This window comes from Tetrao urogallus (assembly GCF_951394365.1).
Source record: "Tetrao urogallus genome assembly, chromosome: 2".
Taxonomy (NCBI): Eukaryota; Metazoa; Chordata; class Aves; order Galliformes; family Phasianidae; genus Tetrao; species Tetrao urogallus.
The window spans coordinates 4,964,539-4,988,692 of record NC_136814.1 but is presented as its reverse complement, the minus strand read 5'-3'; the positions used below and the strand labels follow the sequence as shown (position 1 = coordinate 4,988,692).

The following is a 24,154-nucleotide window of genomic DNA, read 5'->3' as shown; positions in this document are numbered from 1 at the left end:
CGTGGGAACAGCCTAAAACAAATTAAGGGAGCAGATCTGAAATACTTTAATGAGCCATATTACAAGTGCTGAGCACATTAAAGTAAGTTTGAATACTAGTTGTACACTTTTCTTGATATTTGTATCATCATATCTTAATATTCTTAAAGAGATTCCCTACATTTGACTCTTACACAACAGGCTGGCCAACCAACATGATGTCAACACATTATTTTTTTCCAAGACCAGCTCGACAACTATGCGACAAGGTCAAATAGCCTTCTTCCTATTTTAAATAAGATGAGAATTTTGTCAATTGCACTTTCAACGTGCAAAAGCATTTCAACATTGATCTGCACTCCACCAAAAGCTAAAGTGTGACAGATGCCGTCACAGTAATTGCCAATCAGCCTCAACATAGCAGCTGAAAAACACAATACATCACTTTGATCTCCTCAGCTATCAAAGTATTCACAATCAACAAATCTGCATGAAGAATATGAAACGTGCAACATTTCCAAAACCTGTCTCCATGGATCTTAAATATGATAATGTATATTTTGTTCATACTTCATGAAGCATTTCAAATCCTTTATTATGCATATGAAAGGATACGTTTTAGCTCGCAAGAAAAATAAACACGGAAGATGTTTTATATTTTAGAGACATGTGAGTTTCCATCGGATAACATAGGTGAAATAATCGTTTAGAAAAGCCTGAATTGCTTTGAGGGAAAGACATTATTACAGAACATGCTTAATTAAGTCCCTCTGCTAACCTTGTAAAATGAATACCTTGTTGAATTAGACTACAGGGAAATAAAGCATGCATACCAGCTCCACGTGCGTAAAACAAAACGCTGCTAAGAGGAGATGACTTACATTTTGCTGGTAGGTCATATCCACACGTAATTTTTGCTTGTCCAGTCTCACAGCCACTCAGGTTGCGGCATTCAGCAAGTAAGCAGGGCCCAGCAGCTCTGTGTATACAGCCGTCCACTGCAAAAGCAAACCCAGAACCATTTATTTATTAAAAAAACATTTTTTGTGCATTCAAACTGTGTGTGACTAGCATTCAAATAAATGCATGGCCACCACCATTTACTGCTCAGGTACAGATCTACTGATCTACAAGCAGACATCCAAGTACAAACATTTTTTCTGCCAGAAACAGTCAATGGAAATTAAAATTTCCATAGTAGAAAGTGGTTTTATTCAAGGCTCAAATAAATTCCCTCTTTCTATTATGACAATAACAATGATTCCCAGATAAATACCAAACTCTTTCTCTCTACACAGCTCTGATTCTTCTAGAACTATGCAGGCCAGTTAATGTCAATGTCCTGTCAAGGCCTTAAACAAAAACTCCATGAAATAACGCTTATGGGTTCACGAACTCAAAATTTACAAAAGTACTTTCTTTTGACCTTTATTCTTTCCTTTTTCTTGTTTTGCATGATCCGTGCAATATTCTGGAGTTAATTAAATAATAATTACTAAAGGTTGCAATTGCAGCTAAGTATGCAAGAAAATTAGTTGAGTGCATAGATCTTTTTACCCTTGGGAAGCAGCAAAAGAATAGTAGCAGTAGCAAAGGCAAAAAAAAAAGGCTGCTGGCACAGCATTTCTGCCCACTCAACATGCAATCAAAGAAATCATTTACTGTAATTATGGAAGAAAAGTTAAAGAAAAAGGAAACAAACAAAAAAAAGGAAATGCTGTGTGCCCTGACACAGTAGCTACATGAAGGCCCTAAGTCAGCAGCAGCCATGAAGTTCCACTACAAGAAATAAGCGTTGCATGAATTACAATTCAATACAGAAAAGTTACAAAGCTGAAGAATAAAGGCTAAACAAATTCTTGCTTATACAAGAAAGATAGATTCTATTTTTGTGTTGTTCAATATTTTATTTCATATTTAACCAGTTCGAAGCTACACCAATTCCCAACAGCACTTTTGAAACAATTAAAGCAAGAAAGGGTCTGAAAAGCCAAGTTCAGATGGGATTTCAGGAAACGCACCGACTCTCAGGATTGCCTGCGTGCCATTCCCCGTAGAGGCACGAAGACTGGCAGCACAGCACAAGGCTTGGCCATCTGACTGCTCACTGCCAGCCAGGCTGCAGGGAACTTCAGGAGCTCCCTCACCCGTGCCACCTAAGCCACGATGCCAAGTCTTATTATTCTACCTCAGCTGAGTTTTCCTTCTTCATGTACCCAACAGCTCAGCTCAACAGACTGCGAGATGCTAATGCAAGAATTATATTTTGTAACCTCCAGGGAAAAAAATAAAGAATGCTGGAAATCTCTCCCATGCCCATAACATCATATTTAATTATTTTAGCTTAATTACGAAATGCTTTTCCAAACCAAACAGGATAAGTAAACCAGAATGCGTTGAAACCTCAACTATATTTTTATAAGCAGTGCCACCACAATCCTTACCAACATTAACATTTCCTGAGACATTAACATAAAAACAGCATTAATGCTTAGCACTGCACTTAAGCTGCAGTCCTCAATGAAGGAAAAAGTCTTTCACCTCAGAAGCACCGGACAAGAACTCAAGTGCACACAGTCCACAACCCTCAGCAGTGGATGAAGCATTTCCAACCCCGAGCTATTTCTTTTCCTGAGCTGCTGGGCACCCTCACCTGCCCTGTGTCTATACAGTTACTCGTTCAGACACCCTCTCAACCAAATCGTCTCGATAAACCAACTTCTTTTACCCCAAAGCACATTCGGTTTAAACCAGGTCCAGCTCAGAGCACAGCCAAGCAAAAGAACATGCAGAAAGGAGTCGCCGCCTCCCATGGAGAAGCAGAAGCATAGATTTACCTCGTCCAAACCCACAGTACATTAGCAAACCCAGTAGGTTAATAAACCATGTGCCAGATCAGCTGTGATGGCCAACAGAGAGGCAACTCCGGCTCCCCATCTATAAACAACCTCAGGAGGGAAGAAGCAGGCTCTCAGCGAGCACACAGCTGAGGTACAGATGGCCCATCACTGCTTGGCTCTCCACAGCTCCACACGCAGCCTTTCTGATTGAAGCAACCTCCAGCAGGATGAAAAGGTAATTGAAAAAAAATTGAATTCTTAACTGAGGCAAATCAATTCCATCATAGCCAATTTTGACATATGACAAGGAAAATGGAAGACATCTGCCAAAAACAAACAAGTAGAAGTTCATGCTTCTCTCATAAAGATGGCTTAACAGAAAATGATTGAATACTGTGGACAGGCGTAGATGGAAACTCAGACATTAGCATTTGATATACTTCAGTGACTCCACAGAAGAATGATTTCTTTTAAAGATATATAAATAGAATTACCATTGTCTAAATAATATATTTCTTCTATCATGACTTATTAAATACTTTCGCAGAGATGACCTTCGATCTACATATGCATATAGTATGATAACTCAATAAATCATGCTAGAAACATTCTGTACGTCCAATCATATATCCAGCATGTAACACAACTCTGATAATTCTTCTAGCAACAACCCAAGAAGTGAAACATCTTACCAAATTTGAGTACTCTGCATAACGTAAAGAAAAACAAGAAAAAAAAGAAAAAAAAGAATTGGCAAAGATAGAGTAGATGAGCAAATCTAAATGCGATGCTTCAGCCTCTGCTAAAACATGCCTTAGCTGTATTAATTCAAAAAGACACAGTGGGAAGGCACAAAACATTCACGTGAGATACCTTTGGTTGCTGAACGTGTGAGATGACTAGCAATGTAGGCATACATGGAAGCTAAGCACTGCTAACAGGATAACTTCATGGAAATTGCAGATAATGGAAACAATCTCAAGAGGGGGAAAACGATGGCCAAAGATATAATGTTATCGCGTAATAAGGAGGAAGAGATTTACATGATAATGTAAATGCTGTCCAATTACTTTTGTAAGAAAGAGAACAACGTTTGACATATTGGTTTCAAATACTTCATCTGTACCATCAGTTTGATGTATATGTGCTCCTCTGCGTTTTTCAAAACAGATTTGGGAAACATTAAACCACAACCCACTGTTCCTTTCCTGGAATTACTGTGCACAACTAGCAATAAAAACCCAGGCACTTCACTTATGCTCAAATCTGACTTGCATCTTGTGACAGAGGTAAGAAATTATGCAGTATCACCATTTTCTACAACCAAAGAGAAATGCCCTTGAACTCAGAAGCTATCACTCTGTTCAGTTAGGCTATTTTCTACAGCTTGCATTCCCGTCCAGACGTATGGAAATCATATATATACACATCGGGTCATTTATATTCACAAGCGAGCTGTCATTTCACAACTACAAGGAAAGGCGTGGGAAAACCCCACAAACAAAACTATCAGTTCTAACTGACAAGAAGCCCCACCTCTGGCCTGCATGCCAAACCTTTGGTATTTTTAAGTCCTGGCAAAAACTGAGAGCACCATTTCACCCTGCCTTGGCTGGAGAAGCACATGGAAGGGTTCTTTCCCAGATCTTGACACATTTATAGGAATGATATTTTGAGGGATGAAGAACAGCTCAAGGGGTTTGAGATTTAACTGTATACTTCAAGCAGTTCATGCTTGCATAAAGCTATTACAAACCTATTGCAACTTTTTTCATTAAAAATAGTATTAGCAATCACATTGCACGCATCCATAAGTTTTAGGAGCCACTGGGGACAGCACTTTGTTCTCCCAACAATTCAGCAGAAGCCCTTAATGAAGAAAAACTCCTTCCAAAATGCTGCAATCAATGGCACTGGATGCACAAAGAAGTCACCTCAAAATAACCGCTTAAGATACATGGAAATAATCAAGTTTCAAAATAAAACTCCCTGGCAAAATGAGCATACTATAAAACCAGCGAGTTCTTAAAAATACTGGAATCTTTGACGTCTTTCTACATCACTAAAAGATGCTAACAGTTATGTTATGTCTTATTTAATTTCTTGTAAAGCATGTGTGTTTGTTCTCCAGAATTAAAGGGTTAAAGTTACATAGTAAAAAGTAGCTAATTTACAACATAGAATAAATCTATTTCTTATAGAAAATCTCTTAAAATTGCAAATGAAGCAAAAGCAAAGGAAACAGAGAATTAAGGGTATCGTGGGATGCTGCTTGAAAAAAAAAAAAAAAAAAGACCTCAGCAAAACCAATCTTGCGGTGCAGATGGTAATAAAATAGGGTAAGGTAATCAAACACCACAGCAAATAATACAAAATCCCCCTGGTAATAATAAGCCCTAACTTCTTTTGTGACCTTGCATCTGAGTCTGGATAAATTGAAGCTGTGGTGTAAACAACATATGCAGACTTGTATTTTGAGAAACTCTGAAAACTCATGAAAACATGCTCTTTTTTCATAGTAATTCCTGTTCTCAAGACCTTCAAGACCTTTATCCCTGGTTTTCCACCAGAAAATTCAGGAGATTTACTTATTTTGCAAGTAAACCGTGCACAATTTATGGATGACGCCTTGCCATTCTTGCACATGGCAGATACCAGGAGTGAGAAAGGAAAACAAAAACCAAACAGAAATATCATTTTAGCAGATATATTGCTAGGGACACGCAAGAAGAACCCAGTGCGCCCTGCCTGCAGCAGGCCTCTGCTACACGCTCCCCAACTACCTGTGGGCCTTTCAGAACAGCTCACTGCAAAAACATGGCAACAACACCAACCCTGCAGAAGCGCTCAAGCGCCTCTAGAAAGTTCACTGGACTCAAAGGCACAACTGCACCTCGCCGACTGCTGTCGGGGGGAAACAAATCCGCCCAGCGAGACACAGCAGATGCTGGTGTAATGAACGAAGGTGGGATCTTACAAAGATTACAACACAGATGCCAGTCGGCCGCCGCCACTAGAAGCGGCAGTTTGTATTACAGAGATGGCCTGTGCTGCTGGGGAGTTTAATGAGCTGAAGATTTTTAATCAATGCGCTGGTTTATAGGCCTCCAACATAATTAATTTTAAATACTTAGCATTTAGACAGTACTTTCTAGCCAGGATCCAAAAGAATTAAAAGCAACATCTGACTTTGCCTTAAAATTCTCCATTCGAAAAACAAAAACCACAGATGAACCATGTATTTTGAGATGGCTGTTTCACTGAATTAAGTTCCTGTCCCACCACAGACATTCTGAATATATAGTTCCTGAAATACTTCTGTTTTCAGACATTCTTAGTGCCCACTTCTGAGTTAAAACAAGACACAACTGAGATCTTAAAATCCCAAAGCTTAAGCTATTGGTTGGGTGTCTGTCTTCACTTCAAAATCAACATTTGAAATTGTATGAAGGGCCTTAACACAGCCAGAATTAAAGCTGCAGGTGCACTCAGCGCCAATCACTAAATCACAACACAGAGGGAGTTTAACATAATAATAATCATGGCCATTAGAACCCTTACTGCTGTACCAACAGCAAGCATCAAGCCTACTTGAAACAGTGGCATCTGTAAGCATTGCTGCAATATCGTCCCCAGGAAACTTACATTTTGGAATATAGTTTAGATGGAATACTTCAGATTTACCACTAAAAACTAAGTTTTTGCCTGCTCTGGTGAAGAGAGACAGAAATTACATTTTAAACACAACTCAATGCTTTATGAAAATGCTGTCCTTAGCTTGGATGGAGTTCACATCAAAAGATAACAAAAGCAGCTGCAAGGTCCTACCCAAAGTCCTTGCTAGAGAATGACAAGACACATGGAAATCAGGAAATCAATATTCAAAATAAAACTCACTCAGGGGTTTAAAATAAAACTCAACTCTGTTAAACACGAAGCACGTGCTGTATTTATTGCATACCGCCAACCATTCTTATTTTGAAGAAGTAACAGTAGTAAGCTTGCATTTTCTGACAAACCTTTTCTTCTTTGGCATAGCCAAAAAACTTGGGATGTCAGAAACTCAAATCAAAAGTACGCAAAAAGCCAAGTAGACGTTGTGCTATCACACTAACGATTACTAAATTCCTCCCAACTAAGCAATAAATATTGCTCTCATTTCATCTCGTACTTAGGACATCATCTTTCTCGGTCTCTGAGAGCTCCGCTTGTATTCTGCAGAGTTATAATGTCAATAGGATTCACACTTCTGTCAGCCCACTCAAGCAGCATAAGGGCTCTGAGAAACACGGGTCTGAGAAACCTGTGTGAATGTCACACTTTTGGCAGTAAAAAAAGAACTAGGAAAGCCTCCAACAGTGGTTTTCCAATTTTTCCCAGTCCAAAATCCTGACATTAAGGCATGTGTGAAAGAACCGCTCACTTCCTTTTAATTGTGGTAATGTTGAGACACCTGCCACACCATAGTCTTCTACAAATGGAACCGAGACAGATAATTCTGAAGAACTTCCCTGCAGTAAGCAGAAAGACTGCATGTTATTGTTTATTCAGTGAGAAGCTGAAGTCTGGTGAAATTTCAGGTTATTCTATGTTATTCAACCGCTTCAGTTTGCGTTCATCTGCACTTGATTCCAACTTCTGGAATCGACATCTTTTACCTTTAAAAGCTGCAGGATTTTTTTTTTTTTAAATGTGGTATCATCCTGAAGAAATAAGGCTGGAGACTCCAAAATCCCTTCCTCAGCCAATAGGGCAGTGCCAGTACTTCCCTTCCACTGAGTCACAAAGCCCTAACTACACCTCACTGCTTAATTCCTGCATTTCCACTCATGCTGGTGTGCAATTACTACAGATACACGTTATTAAAAACTAAAAACATGGAACTGCTTAAGAATAGGACTGTGTAGAGAAAAAGAAGTGAGACAGGGATAGGGAAAGAGGATGTGTACCCCCACCCCCCCCAGAGACAGGAAACTGAGCGTGTAAGTTTGTGTTGCTCTGTCTATTCTGGAGATGTACACACAATTCTGATAGCTAAACATGCACCTTCAGTTTAGACAGCCACCAACATCCTGGGCTGCATCAGCAGAGGGGCGGCAGCAGGGAGAGGAAGGGGATGTGTCTCCCTGCTCATGCACGCCCATCTGCAGTACTGCATCCAGGACTGGGCCCCCAGCACAAGAGGGATGCTGAGATGTTGGAGCAGGTCCAGAGGAGGGCACAAAGACGCTTAGAGGGCTGGAGCACCTCTCCTATGAAGAAAGGCTGAAGGAGGTGGGCTGGTTCAGCCTGGAGAACCTGGGGAGACCTCACTGCAACCTTCCAGGACTTGAGAGAAGCTTATAAGTAGGAGGGAGAGAGGCTTCTTACATGGGTAGATAGTCAAGAAAGAACAGTTTTAAAGTAAAAGAGGCAGGGACTTGAATTGGATGTCAGGCTGCCCGGAGAAGCTGTGGATGCCCCACATCCCTGGAGGTGTTCAAGCCTGGGTTGGATGGGGCAACATGATCTAATACTTGATCTAGCAGCTGGCAACTCTGCACACAGCAGGCAGGTTAGAACTAGATGATCTTTAAGGTCCCTTTCCAACCCAAGCCATTCTATGATATTATGATTCTAACATACAGAATGTATGTAACTCAGCAACACCTTGAAATTAAATCAGGTAAACGGTTGGGGAGATGTCATCAGAACTCCTTTTTTCCTTCTATCATGATCCCTTGCAAGTTAGGCTCCGCTTAACACTTATTTGAAGTCAAACAGAAAGTCAATGCCCACCTGCAACAAAGCTCACAGCCTCCTTCAGCCCCTCCACGCTGTCCTTCCTCAGTACACACCTCAGTGCTTCCTTCTTTCAAGCACAAACTCACAGCAAATAACCACGCTGTTGTTTTTAAAATCTCACTGCAGCTCTTTCTTGTCATGATGCCATTAAGCTATTGATGACACTACACTGCTGCTGGGATATCAGTCTCTGTCTAGTGCATAGAACTGCACAGTCTATTTTTCCTGCCTCACTGTTCTGAAACATAAAGCTAAACTCTGAGGAGCGCTAAAGAAACAAGGAGATAAAAAGATCAAAAACGCTCCTGGAAGGACAATGAAACTCATGTTAGAAAGAAAAGAAAAAAGTCGTTTACTGGTGTTACGATGCTGCATGTAAACGAAACAAGCCTTGTACAAAAAGATACTGGAGAGACACTCCATCCCCATCTCAGCACCCTATTTCACACAAAGGCCAAAGGCAAATGCTTAAAAAACAGAGGTTAAGAGCAGAAAAAGCAGTTACCAGTGCTTCCACAAAACATTCTTAAACTCTGCTGTACTGGCTGCTTGCAAATGTAGCAGGATGTCTTTTCTACACACCCCTGATATGCTTTCCTTTATGGCTTCTTCAGTGAACGTTTTGTGAGCATCTCAGGCTCAGACATGCATTTGAATCTTCCATCTTTATGCAGTCCTCCATGTAACGAGGACAGAATCATTAGCAAAGAAATAAATAATACTGGTTGTTCTATGTGCAAGCACGCAGCTAGCCTAGAAGAAATGAATGAAAGCAGAAAAAAAAAAAAAAACTGTGAAATATCTGAAGAAGTTTTCTGCTTGCTTTTTTGCCCATTGATAATGCCCACAGACAAGGAGGCTGCAGTGGCATGCTTCATTACTTGCAGATGTTTCAAAAATACTATGGGCCACTCATGGCAGATGACTTACATTAAACTGCAGTAGGTATTTGCATACTCAGAGTACAGTTATTAGGCAGTAATCACACAGTGATTATACAAATTTATTCACTATGATCAGCTAACAGTTGTCAGGCATGGGTCAAGGATTTAGAGAGAACAGGCGACCGTGTAATAACTGTACAATGACTGTGTCAATGGGAGCCTTCTAACTGTGTGCATTCTCACAGTCCAACAGGCTCCTGGCACGTCTTTCCTAAGAGTTGCACAGGCACACTGTAAATACAACAATACCTCAGTATAACTACTTTTTTCCACACTGAAAGCTAGAGGATGAGATCCAAGACCTCCTCTTCACACAGAGTATGGAAGGAAAGGCACTATCACATATGCCTTTTTAATTCGAGAGCCTGAAAGCTTCTGTATTAAGTTACAGCTTCTAACTAAAAGTAATTAAACCAGACACTGTCATGGGGATTTCTCTTTAGCTATGGGGGTGCACCAAGAGCGTTACACTGCTGGGAGAAGACACTGAACCTGAGGAGACCAAAGCAACACTTGATGCGGGGTGAACAGCAACACATCCCTGAGAAAACTGCAAGAGAAGGCTGTGCAGGTCTGCAGAGGAAAAGCTTTTATGACCCAGGATTTCAAATATTATGCTTTAAACAGTTTTTAATGAACTTCTCAATAGCTATCTTTTCCCTTCCCCTCTCTAACCCATAGAGGTCAGCTCAACTATTTAGCATCACAGTGAATCTCCAGGCAGGTTTAGGCAATGCATAAGCCACAAGAGAGGAGAAGAAGAAGCTCCTATAGAAAAAGTTAAGTCACAGAAGGCAGCGGCTCCTTAGTAAAATCTAGTTTCACAGACGTCCCTTCATCAGTGAGGCATTCTGTTGTCTCAGCAGGTAGCCGTTTTTGCACAGGTTACACAGCCTTCACATAGACCTTTCCAAAAGGACAAAGTCCTTGAGATAGACCGAATTCAGTGAAAAAAAAATATATATGTACAGAGCAAGCACTGAAACAGTGTTCGAAGCGACCAACACTGACAGTCACATTACCAACTTCAGCTTTTATAAAGCACAGATAGTTCCGCTCTAAATAAGAAAATAATATTAACAGCAAACTTAAGATGCCTCTTTTGCATGGATTATTACAAAGTCCTCTTAGACTAGATTTTTGCTTTTATTTTTAGATACAGATACACAGGAAAATAAAGGAGTTGGCTTGAAAGTTAGCCACAATAACATACAAACAACCAAAACACAGGGCTCATATGAACACAGATTTAGGGCAGCAGCAGGAACAGATAAAGGAGCAGGACTAAGTAGCAACAAAGGAATATCCTCTTGCTTGCAGTAAGGCTTAACTAGCTATAGGAATAGTGTGAATTATTTACTGAGCAGTAGCTGGTTTTCTTATTTCCTGGACGGTTTTCACTTGTGCTAATTTACTTTTAACCTGAACCACTGGTTGAGATGCTTCTCAGTCCGCAATCACAGAATCCTCTCAATTTAAAGTGGTGTTTGAAGCTAGATTAATTAACAGTATTAATTATATAACAATTGCCTAGCAATAGGTAAATCCAATTGAACACATTACAATGTGTTCAAATGGAATAAATACAAGGGAAGCAAAAGGTAAACACTAGATTAACTGGAAAATGAGGTCTGAAAAAGATTCTCGCAGCCAGCGTTTTAACACAAGCATGACAAGTGGGACTGAAGAGTCTCAAATACTTCACTTCTTTGTTGAGAAGGGATGGAAAATTGTATGTGCAACACATCTAAGATAAATGCCTGCCAAAGAAGATCTAGGACACACAATCAGAATTCAGAAACACTGAATTACCAACTATTTTCCAGCAACATGCTAGAAGTGTCACACAGTCTAAGTACAATTTCCCCTGTAAAAACAATGTCATATCCTGACAGACTCATGCAACAAAATATAGAAGAAAAACTATTTACTGTCATTTACGTGCCAGATTCCATCGCAGAATCTGACAAATCTATTAAAGAAATGTTAGAAGCATCAGTAGAACTTTCACACCTAATTCATGGCACAGAGAGTAAAGGGGTTAAGCCCCCATTCCTTTGTCTCTGTCAGTCAAGCTGTTTCCAAGGTAAATGGAAAAGCATTGTACTAAGCCAAAATATACAAATATATTCATAATGATCAAATGGAATTTCAATGACTGCATGGGCACAGTTAAAAAAGAGAAAGAGTAACAACTTTTTTTTTTTTAAATAACATATTTAAGATTAGAAGCAGCAACAAGATAATGGAAAGAGCTGGATAAAGAAATGCCTCCCACTGTACTAGTTTTGTTTTGCAGCGCTATCACTTTGAACAAAAACAATTTAAGAAGAAAAAAGGAGAAGGACACAAAGCCTAATAATAGCAAGTGACCTTTCGAGTTAATCGAAGGCTGCGAATCCAGAAGTCGCACAGCGAACCTCTATGTGCCGCTCACCACCCTGCCCTCCGCGGGGCCATACCCCAACAGGCTGTTTAATCAAGTCCCACACAGCTTTTTTTAACCTACAGGAAAGGTAAGGCTGCAGTTAATGAACTTATTACTTATCTGAGCTGGCTGCAGCCCTCCTTATGTTCCGTGAGTTGCGGGAAGAGAAATTAAAGTAGTAAGCACAGCTTAAATTATCATCTAATAGTTTTTGAGTAAGAAACAAGACATCCCACTCAGCTGGCTGTATCTACCAGTTCGGTAATTCTGGTAATTCCCTTCTAAATAACTTTATGTTTGCCCTAAAACACTACTAAAGGAGAGATAAGGAACTGAAGAACTAAAGAGCTGGTTAATCTGTGTAGCATCATTATGTATTATTTAGTTTAATATCTTCTTGTAGTAAATACAAAATCATTACGTGCCATTTTCTTCAAGAGAATGTTGTAGTGAAATTGGTGTTGCAACAAAACCATTAAAATATAATAGTGTACACAGAAATATGCTACTGATTAGCAAGGAAAAATATGTAATTATAGCCACAGTGTGGGACTCAGTTGGCTGGTGCTTTATTGCGTACTGCCTTGGAAGACTACTTGGCTGCCAAAGCTAATGAGGAAAATACTGAGTTGTTACTTCCAGTTGTACTAGAGGTTTTTGTCTCGATTTTATTGACATTTATAAAGTGATCATCGCATGTAACAAACAAGCCCCAGTGCCAGCACTGTGAGCTGCAGTTTACAGTAATTAAAGAGTAAACAGCATCAATCCCATAGCAATGCTCCACGGCTGTGCAATTCTTTAGCAGAATTTTTAAGAGGTAATTCTGAGCAACAGTATCTCAAGTTCTCCATGGTTTGAGCAAAACAATGCAAGAGCGCCGAAAGACAACTTCAAAAAGGCAAAAGCAACTCAACGTTAGCCCATTAAAGCCGCAGCACACAGTCAAGCGTGCGCATGTGCAATATAGAAAAGTGGTTTGGACAAAAATACATTTGATCATAAGTAGAAAGACCGAGCACTGTAAATCCTATGATGCCGTGTTATACTAAAGTATCCACATTTTCCTTTCCACTTTGCATTAAAGGGTGAAAAAGGAGTGCATTTCTAGCATTTTACAGAGAATACGGAAAGTCCAAGTTTAGAAAGTTCACAGAGAAATCAAAACAGCAGGAAGTTGATTCATTTCTGAGTTACGTCAATTTTATTAAAATTATTTCATTAAAATGACTTTTTTTCTTAGCTCTCTGTGGTTCACATGTAAAATACAGCTTGATACCTTTAGAAACAAATGATCATTATAATCTGCCAATGAATAAAGTTGAGAAGGCATACAGTGCTGGCTGTATCAAAGCTCCTACTGTACCAGTGACAGACCCTGCAGAGGACATCCTTTAGATACAGGACCTCTGTATTAAAAAATAATAATTCTGAGCAGTTTCTGACAAACACAAATAAATTTCAACTTCAAATTATTATTCCACCTACGGTCAAAAAGTCTACTTTTAACAACAGCTGTGTTTACATACTTTCCTATTGTTCAAAGGCAAACTTGCAAATAAGAAGTCATAGATGGAATTGTGAGAAGAAGCCAAGGTGAATTCAGCAAGGAAGCATGGAGAGACATTTCCTACTTGCCAACTGCCACCCAACACAAAGGCTACATTAAGCCCACGTATTTTTCAATCAGATCTAGCACTTAGGTTTCTTCTTCATTAGCAAGCACAGAAGACCAATAAGAACGCATCTGTAGAGTAAAACAGCTGATGCTGAGACCCTGTAGTGTAAGCACTGTGCACGTTTCGTGATGTTTACTGGTGGTGGTGAGGTTTTTGTGTTGTTTACTTAGAGAAATTGGGGCTACCTTTGGTGGGGCTAGCTCTAGTCTAGTGGTGGAGGTGTTCAAGGAACGTTTGAACGTTGTGTTGAGGGACATGGGTCAGTGAGAGCTATTGGATGGATGGTTGGACTGGATGACCTTGTGGGTCTTTTCCACCCTTCATGATTCTGTGACCCATGGGCTGAATGCCAGCTTTCCAGCAGAATGCATTAGGGTTCACATCTTCCAGCCTACTTTGACTCCAACAAAGCCTAGCCTATGTGTACCAAGCTACCCAGCGATGCTGAATAACAGCGGTGAAGGCAGTCGGGATTTTCATCAAAAGCATACTGTAGGCTCCAAGTGAAACACCTTCGTCAATGCACCCTTCAAACATTTTTACTTGGAAAATTCCTATTAAGAAAAAACAATTCCAAAACAAACATTTGAATTTTTGTGGATTTTTAGCAGTGCACGAGTACTTGCAAATAAATGGGGAAAGCCTCAATTCTTAAACTGCAATAAAGCAAATTTCTGCTTTATGAGAAGGTAATCGTTTCTTTACTGAGCTCGAACAATGTGCATGAATCGAAATTCAGGAGATTCAAGCAACAACTCACAGCAAACCCAGACAGTGCCCTAGCCATGCACAGAAGTCAACATGATTGGATATTCATTCCTTAAGGTCTTAGTTGTAAACAGGCACTAACAAACAACCGAGCAACGGCAGAAGAAAAACATTCAACAGTCACCCTAGGGTACAGGCATAAACAAGCCTTAGTATGACTAATATGTTCTGCTTGCAGTGATGTTAAGGATGCGGCGTCTGGAAGCAACGAGACCAGGGGAATGATGGAGAAGCTCTTCCAGAGCATCGAGATGACTTACACAAATGATTTCATGCCATACTTACTTCTGATGGGAAGGCAGCTGAGAAAAGTAATCCCCTCTCCCTTTACAATATCAGACATAAAAATGTTATATGCTAAGTACTCGTGAAATACGCACACCTCTGATCTAATTGAATCAGCAAAATACATGACTGTGCAGGTGAAACACTTTGTGAGAGTCTCCAGAAGAACTACAGCTAATTTATAATCCTACAGCACAAGTATTTCGTGTGTATCAGTGTTTCCTAAATCAGACTGCAAAGACAAGCTCATCACGGTCCTACGGAAAGATGGCATCTTTTACATCAGAAAGGAGACATTTTAGACTTATTAATACTACTCATGTATTTCATTTTCAGCATATATCCTTGCACAGAATAGGAGAATAACTTTGGCTGGATGGGACTCTGGAGGTCAGCCATAGTCAGCCTTCTATTAAACAAACGTGTGGATGAAATAGATCTGCCTTTTGAAGTGAAGAAAATCTATAGAAAAAGTTGAGAAACTATTCTGCCATCTAAAATCTTTTTATTGTTATTTATTTTTTTACTAATTATGTTTATGCTCCAGGGTGAAACAACACCCAACACCTACATGTTATTGAAAATAAATGTTTTTCAGTTCTTAAGGTGGAAGAATTAAAGCTAAACAATAATTGGCACAAAAGGCTCACACGAAAACAGTCCCAAGATGACACCATTCAGCCTGGCCAGGCACCTATTTGTGGTGATAGCAAGAACCACAAAAAATAGGTGTAGCTTAAATGCTAAGCAGGATGAAAGTTTAACCTGACAAGTATAAAGCAGATCTAAATACTTCAGTCAGACCTCCGTTGTGGAGGCCAGACTATTAGCTGTTATCTGCACAACCAAGTATGCATAATATGGGCAGGCACTGTAGGGAGAGGGATGAATGCAAAGGTTCTTAATGAAGGGTAATTTAAAGCCTCAAGTATCTCAATATGTAACATAGAATGATTCAAAAAAAAGTTAAAAAAAAAAAAAAAAAAAAAAAAAAAAAAAAAAAAAAGAGGCTGGCTCTCTTAACACAGATTTCAACAAAGTACCAAGACCTGGATTCTCTATCCTTTTATTTTTCTTAATTCTACACTTCCTTTGCAAGCAGAAATGTTTTTTTGTAACTACCTCTTCTAATTAGAAGGGAAACTTGTTGATCTATTGACCTATTGCACAACATGATTTTAATTAGTTAACAGTGGCACGCAATACCAGAGTTTAAGTATTGTTTTGCCTGAACAAATCTATTTGCCCGATGAAAGTATTCATATAAACAAACCAATACAAATATTTTTTAAAATATTACTGTATAAAATCCAGTGGGATCTCATTGCTTGCTGGCCCGACTGAAGCAAAAGGGTGAGAGAGACTCTCACAACCTTCTGAGAGGCTCCATGGCTCCAATGAAATACACTGCCTATTTGATTTTTTGCTTAAAATTAATAGAAAATTGTCTGTCAAATACCAATATAATTATCGTTCTCCATTCTTATGTGCATGTCAGCACAGATACAGATATTACAGGAATACTTGTTTTGAATAGAAATCTCATTGAGCAATGTTTTACAGACCAGACATAATTTGAATGCAAGAGCTTTCATAACATCAAAACAACTCCTCAAGGCTCTGCACAGCTTTTTTATTAGAGTATTTTATGTACTTTGCAAAGGAGACCAATATCAAATAAGGAAATAGAGATGGGAAACTGAGGGTAAGGCACTGCATGGCACTTTCAATACTTTCCAGAACCTCGTATGTTTCCAGCAACTCCCACCAATCCAGTCTCCCCCCCTCATAGTCTAAACTCAGTTCCCCTGTGCCCTCAGCTTGTTCTTTTTTTTTGTTGCTGTCCAGGTAAGAGTCAAAGCACTACACTCAATCTGAAATACCAGCCAGGCATTTGATGCTAAAAAAAAAAACATATAATGGCTGAACCTCCACGAATTTCCCTACCTGAAGACATGCATGAGGTTCTCTCTGGACCTCAATTTTCAGAAATGTGCAGGAAGATCTACTTATTTTGAAATCTGCAACCCTCTGTCAAACACATCTGCAAACAACCAGGGCATCAAATAACACATGAGAATTAATGAACAGTAGGAAACAGGCAGCAAGCTGACAGCACAAAGAAACCAGAACATGAGCGCTTTAAAATATGCAGCCTGATCATACAGAATGGGGTAGAAGCAATGAGCAAAGGGATAATACCACGCGTTTCCTTTCCAGTTTGACAAGAAATCCCTGACAAAACTGTCTTTGGCTTCAAGGAGCCCAGGATTCCCTTTAACAGTCTGCCCATCTGTGAATGAGTAAGTGAAGCATGTGCACCTGTGGTCACAACGTTTATGAAATACAGCACAGATCATGGATGTGACTGACAAGATGACTCAGCGATCATCAGGCTTGAACTTCCACCCATTGCATTTATGGGTTGAATATTGACTGAGAAGTCATTCAGCCTTTTTTTTTCCCCGTGTTCAGCAGATCCACTATCAAATGGGAGATGAGTTAGTGTTGCAAGCGTGAAGGCAACAAAATAGCTCTATGAGACAGCATTTGCAGCTTGTTTAGGTGCTATGGAGTTGATCATTACGAAACTATTGACATCCTCTTTATACTTCAAATAGCTACCCCAGGAAAGCACAGAATAAAAACTGAAAAGAAAAAAAGCTCAGATAGCCATGTTCAATCCTTCCCTTCTATTATTCATAAACCTGTGGGTTTTAGAGGAGAATATAATTATTCAGAGATACCAGAGAAACCTGGCCTAATTAAGTTTTAATTCCCAGAAATCAAGAGGTAAACTTTTTCTCTGCAAATATGGGGCCACATTTAAGCAGCATTTCTTCTAAAAAACCTAATCATCTTTGGTAACTCTACAACACATTTAGTCTGAAATTTGGCCATAACTAGTCTTTTCATCCAAGTGGCCAACCAGCCTGCTTCACTACCAGTCATCATAAAATTATAGAACAACTCCTGTTGGAAGAAGCCTATAGCAGCATCCAACTCCAATCTCTTGCCTTGGACAGGGGCACTGGATAGTGCCGCCCAGGACCCCATCCAACCCGGCCTTGAGCACCTCCAGGGATGGCATATCCACAGTTTGTCTGGACAGCAATGCCAGTGCATCACTGAAAGCACTTCCTCCTGAAACCCATTCCCAATCTTCCCTTTAAGTTTAAAACTATTCCCCCTTGTCCTGTCTATCTAGCCACATAAAAGGTCGATTCCCTTCCTGATTACCAGCTGCTTTTAAGAGCTGGAAGAACACAATGAGGTCTTCCCTTCTCCAGGTTGAACGAGCCCACCTCCCACAGTCTTTCTTCATAGGAAAGGTGCTCCAGCTCTGAGTATCTTTGTGCCCTCTTCTGCACCCGCTCCAACAGCTCTGCACTCTTCTTGTGCTGTGGGCCCCAGGCCTGGATGCAGTACTGCAGGTGGGGCCTCACAAGAGCAAAGTAGAGGGGGACAATCACCTGCTTCGCCCTGCTGCCACCTCTCTTTTGATGCAGACCAGGATATGGTTGGCCCTTCAGGCTGCATCAATCTGTAAGGCTTCCCCTTGACCACGGCAACCTGCAGAATCCTCTGACGAATTAAGAAATCACTGCAGAATAGCTCCAAAACAGCCTATCCCTTCCTTCAAAAATGTATTTCTTCTTACTGACCTCAGGATATGCTTAAACTATATGAGATTAACATTACAATTATATTACAAAAAAGTGAAATGGGTACAAGTAAGTAAAAGGAAGCAGAGATTCATATCTAAAACTTAGCTTAGGGGTAAATGTTGGGGTGAGCAGAAGACCCCAGAAGGAAGCATCACTGTGCTTATTGCCATCAATTCATTCCTAACTTCTTTTCAAAGACAATATAAATGTTTCCCATGATGCAGCAGACAGGAAGGGGAGCCACTTTTTGCAATATGCAAAGCTCCTCAAGCAAGAAGAAAACCAACCATGCTGCAATCAGTGTAGCATATTCATTAATGGCACTACACAAACATATTGCCCAGAGAGCTTGTGGATGCCCCATCCCTGGAGGCGTCCAAGGCAAGGTTGGATGGGGTCCTGGGCAGCCTGGTCTGGTGGAGGCTGGAGGCCCTGCCTTTGGCAGTGGGGTTGGAGATTTATGATCCTTGAGGTCCCTTCCAACCCAAGCCATTCTATGATTCTGATCTTGAGCTTAGTCAGAAAAAGTTAGAACTGAAGCATCACTAAAATGCACTCAAAAGTAACGCCTGCATGGACAGTCATCAGTACAGCCAATTAGGCATTTGAGGCTCGGCTCCCATCTCTGCTATGGTAGGTGTGATTGTGGTACTTACTGTTTCCCCAGTTCTTGCGCTCCATTTAGTTACACCATGCTGGATGCTGCTTCACTACACATCACAACAAAATCTGCTCCAAAGTGAAGCAACAACTGCTTTACAAAATAAAAAAGGCATGTTTTTTCAAAAGCCTTAAAATTGGATGCAATACCACGCACTACATTACAGAAGGTAAATGTGGATATCTGAAAGATGCGTTTGAAAATGAGGATTTTGCAGCAGTCTCTCCTGAACACTCAAATGCATGGGTCAACACACAGAAGCATCAAGTTAACTGCAGCACGTCCTTTTCCTTGGCACAGGAAAACACCTCAGCTTTTGTCAAATATATCCCTTTTCCAAAAACAAACTGTTCCTAAATACCTGTGCGGCCAACATCTCTCATACATACAGCCTCCTGTCTTACAAGAATATAAACAACCAAACTGCGTTGTTAAACAGATGCGTTTTCTCTCTGTTACTTTCAATTATTCAACATTAGAAAATAAAGTGACAGTTATTAAGGAAATGATAAAGGTGATCTGGTCATACAGAGTGCTTCAGTAAGTCAAAACAATTAACAGTTCCCAAGAGCATAAGTTTAATTCTTTTATAATGCTCAAAAAGAAAGCTACAAGGGGAGGGGGGGGGGGGGAAGAAAACCAGAAGATGTGTAGATGTTATTACAATCAGGGACACAGACGTATTTCCAAGAAACATAGCTGACCTAACACAGCACTGTTTAAAGCTCATTGTAAAAGTAATTTAGAGTGTGTAAGATTAGAAAACAAGACATTTGATTTCTTTTCCTGATGTCTCAGAGATTGTTATGCTTATAGTCCATTTTAACAAGCTGAAGTACTACAAATTTTAAGTATAACCTTAACCCTTGTACAAATTTTTTTGCTACGCAATACGTAACTATCTTTCATCAAGAACAAAGACCCCGTTAAAGAATGGGAACTGAACAGAAGATTACCAAACGCCCTTAATTCAACTCAGAAGATTGGAGAACTGCAGAAAATTTAGGACAGATTTTGAAAATCCCAGTAGGAAAGAGAACAAAGTAAATTAAGTGAAGTCACAATCTAGAAGATGCTCCACATCCCTCTGTTCATGCACACTTGGCGTTATGATGTTACTATGATCTCCGTCAGAGAAAGAGAACAGAAATACGCTGTGGAAGAACCAGCATTACTTCTCTGTTTGGAGGAAAGCAGATCTCCGCAGCCCCAGAAGGCACCCCCTGCCTTCAGGTGACTTCCTGACCTATCAGCACCAAAGCAGACAGAATGTCCATTGATGGAAATCAGCAAAGAAAAAACACTCCTGTGGCAGAATGGAGCTATTCTGATCATCCCATGCTTATGATCCCTGTATGGGATCATCAATGCAAGTAAATGAGACAAAGTTTCTCAGCCTGAAGTGAGTATTCTACAACAGAAAATGGTTGGAATATGGTTTCTCCTAGAAGAAGAATAGGGGTACTTCTGGATAATGAGACAGGAAACATGTAGATCCCATCGTTGTTTCTCATTTAGAGTTTAATAAAGCAGCACCGCGTCGTGGAACATCAATACATGTTGGCAGCATTTGGAAAGATAGCACCTCTTGAGCTGCGAGTGCCGTATTTTACTGTACCCTGTCAGGTTAGAGAAAAGCTGTCTGCAACTTTTATATTTTTCCTAGACAGAAGAGTTGCACAACATTGCCAAGAAGCTTTAGAACTATACACGTTAGCCTATCGCTACTGCCAAACACTTTTTAAAATTACATTTCCCCCTCTGTCTAAAAGGCGTTCTGGCAATTCTACAAACATCCAAGGCAGCATCGTGTTCTCCAGCTACTCTGCAACACACATCGAGATGCTGCCTTGGAGAGCCTGACTCTGGAAACCAAACTCATAAACTCTTCCACCTAGCAACTTACTTGCTTTCTTTTTGCATTTGGAGAATAAACACCCCTTAAAAATTAAGTCCTTTCCTCCAGAACCTGTGCCTTTCTCCGATAGGATTAAAGTGAAAGGAACAGGGGAAATAAGAGCACAAAGTACATACGGCAATTATTTCAGCATGTTAAATATGAACAGAGAGGAGAGAATCTTCAGTTAATAGCAACCTGATTATTCCAGTAGGGCCACTTACTAGCAGTGATGCAAAGATATTACTTGCTTAACTAATGTTTGTAAAGTACTTTACATTCCTCAGATAGAAGAAGTACAGATACGCAGACTATCATCTTCATTACACCGGTTGCCACTATGACTTCTGTAAATAATTAAAGGTTCTGACATTATTCCCAGTAAGTAGATCACAACATCACATCTGGGGGTGGGAAGAACAGACACGACCAGTTCCTCCACGCTGTGTTTTTTATGCATGAAAAGGGATCCATCATGCTGCAGGGTCAGGGCATGACCTCCGAGGGACAGCTGTGTGCTGGTGCAGGGCACTGGCAGTGCTCCCAAAGGGGCCACAACTCCTCTTGCTGGGACAGTGAGTGACCGGTGAGCTTGATAGGTAAGCTGCCATCACACAGATCCAATTTCAAAGCAGTCTTTCTTCTCAAGAAATTTGTTTTGTTTACTTTGTTGAAATGTCTTAAACAACATCTTCCAGTCCAGTGCTCTATACCTTAAGGGGACAATTAGGCTTTTACCAGAAGCATTAATTAATTTTAATTACTCCCGCTGACATACTTTGTACAGCACATAACATAGGTATGTTCCATTACCAAGTGAGGAATCCAAGTTTCTTATTGTACATTACAAAAGAAAGTGCATAAAACATTGGCTTTTCAACAGGGGAGGCAACTTTGTGAAAGTATTTGAGACCTCTTCCAAGAAAGAACATTTGATTTGAGCTGTTTCTGCCAAATGATCCTTGCTATTCATCTATCAGACAGTACAACAGTAGCATACAGCAGCAGTGACAGTGGTGCAGTGAAGTAAGATGGAAAAGTTTAAAGCAAGAACGCGCCTATTCCAACACAGAAGCAAAGTTACAGGACACCAGTTGTGAGGGAATGCAGTGTTCTACATTGGTGAGATGAATCATGAAACAATCTTGGGCAGACATGTCTGTCAATACTGGAACAAAGCTACATGCAAAAACATCACCTTAATTAAGTTCTTAGGGGATGCCCAGTGAGTTAATTGGTATTAAATCACATACAAAAAATGTTCTTATTTCATCTGACGTGTGTGTTTTCTTCCAGACATTCATCTTACAGGAGGAACACTAAGAGCAACGATAAAATGGTTTTCACCTTTCTGTGTAGGAACATGTTACTAACAAGCTGGGAATTAAGTTCTGCTGGATAATAACTGCACAACAGCTAATGTTATATAGCACCCATTGTGGCTGTATTCCATTACATACATATTTAATTCATCCAGAAGCTCTGATGTTGCTTTAAAACATCTAATAACGTGCATGCTATGAAAGCGGGGAAGACAAAAAACCTACAAGTCATTAATTGTGCCAGAATCTCAGTAAGTTGGTTTGTCAAAAAAAAAAAAAATAAACAAATAAAAATCTCTCTTCTCATCAAATGCAAACTTAGAAAATAGTTGGAGTGTGAAGGACAAACAGAAAAAAGGAAAAAGGGAAGGACCTCCACTGCCTGCCCCAGCACCCCAGCAACCTGCTCTAATCCAACAGCCTCAGAAAGGAAGCAAATAAAGAGGCTGTGGACTCTTGGGAAGCAGGAGGAGACAGGTTGGCTCCATGAAGGCGTTGGGTTACAAACAGCCACTGCTTGGAGCAGATGACACCCCAAGCTCCTCACACAAACACTCAGTAAAAGATGTGTTTCAGGTACCATGTTTTCCATTCAGGTAAAGAGGAAGACTGTTCAAAACCATTGTCCTTTCCCTTCTTTAACAGTGCACTGTTGGCTTTACCTAATTGATGCTCTTCCTGCAAGTATATTTTCTTCACCTTACTCTGAACATTTACACATTATTCATTGACGTAGTTTTTGCAAAAAGTTTTCCTTTCAAATTAAAAAGATCTGAATGCTAGCTTTTCATTAAACACAACGAGAGCAATTTTCCACATATTGGGGTTAGTTTTTAAATGCACATTTCAGTGCTTTTCTGATTCAAGGCCAAACTCCTCCCTGTATACACATCCTGTATCAGCCAGGAGCCGATTTAAAGGCAGGTATCACCTACTTTCACTGAAGGACTGAAAAGCAAACAAACAATAATTTAATACACACTGCTATAACATAATGAATAGTATGTTTTAGATGATCATGCTAGGGAAATAATTTACATTGTATACTAAATAAAAAGGACCATCCTCTCAAGAGCTTTTGAAATGTTGCTTTCCCCTTGATGAATTACAATGCAATTTTCTAGCCAACTAATTTCGCTAAAGAAGATAATGACTTGAGCAAAAGGCTAATCAACTGCCAATCAGGATTCCTTGAAGCACAGAATGTCAAATATTGAAGCAATTTTTACAAGTCATAAAAGCACTTAAGTTCCATGATGTGTCATAAAACGTGCGGTGAAAATCTGAAGTTGATGAAGCATTCTTATTTCTCCAATAATATTTCTAAACAAACAACTTTCAACCTTAACCAAATCTTCCATTAATATTCAGGTCTATTAAAGCAGCAGCATCACTACACAATTAGCTGTGTAAATGTCAGTCAGAACTGAATGGATTAATCACCTGAGTTGTTGTTTGTTTGTTTATTTTACTATTAAATGTCTCAATTCTCAATGTTACTTAATTTCTTCTAGAACAGAGGGTGAGAAGGGAAATAGTTTAGAAACTCTTCACTTATTACAGTAGATTTTTACCTCAATAGCAAGCAGCAATTGATCATGACTATTTATTAACGCTCCTCCACTTGGTTTTTGTGTTCTGCAATATTTCACTGCACCTTTTTTGTAACCCAGCAGAAAATCATTCAGAACTAAAGCTCTGTAATAAAACCTTAATTGCAATCTCCTTTTCTGTATGAGAGACACAGGTCACTACTCTTTATGCGTAGATAGATATTACTGTCTGAAGGCAGTACTTAATTTTTGTAAACGGAGTTTCTCTCTTCCTTTCTACTTTTTCATTCAATAATCAATTTTTATCTATTTTGCAATTTGTGTCTTTTTACAAAAAGTCAAGGCA

General features: G+C 39.8%; 1 protein-coding gene across 1 annotated transcript in view; it reads right to left on the bottom strand.

Moving 5' to 3' along the window:
- Positions 1 to 24,154, bottom strand: part of MACROD2 (mono-ADP ribosylhydrolase 2) — a gene marked incomplete at its 5' end in the record, with an annotated part of 837,700 nt that overhangs the window by 588,295 nt on the left and 225,251 nt on the right. Inside the window, 1 exon segment of the mRNA XM_079550710.1 lies at positions 861 to 977. Within this exon segment, the coding sequence (XP_079406836.1) occupies positions 861 to 977 (117 nt within the window).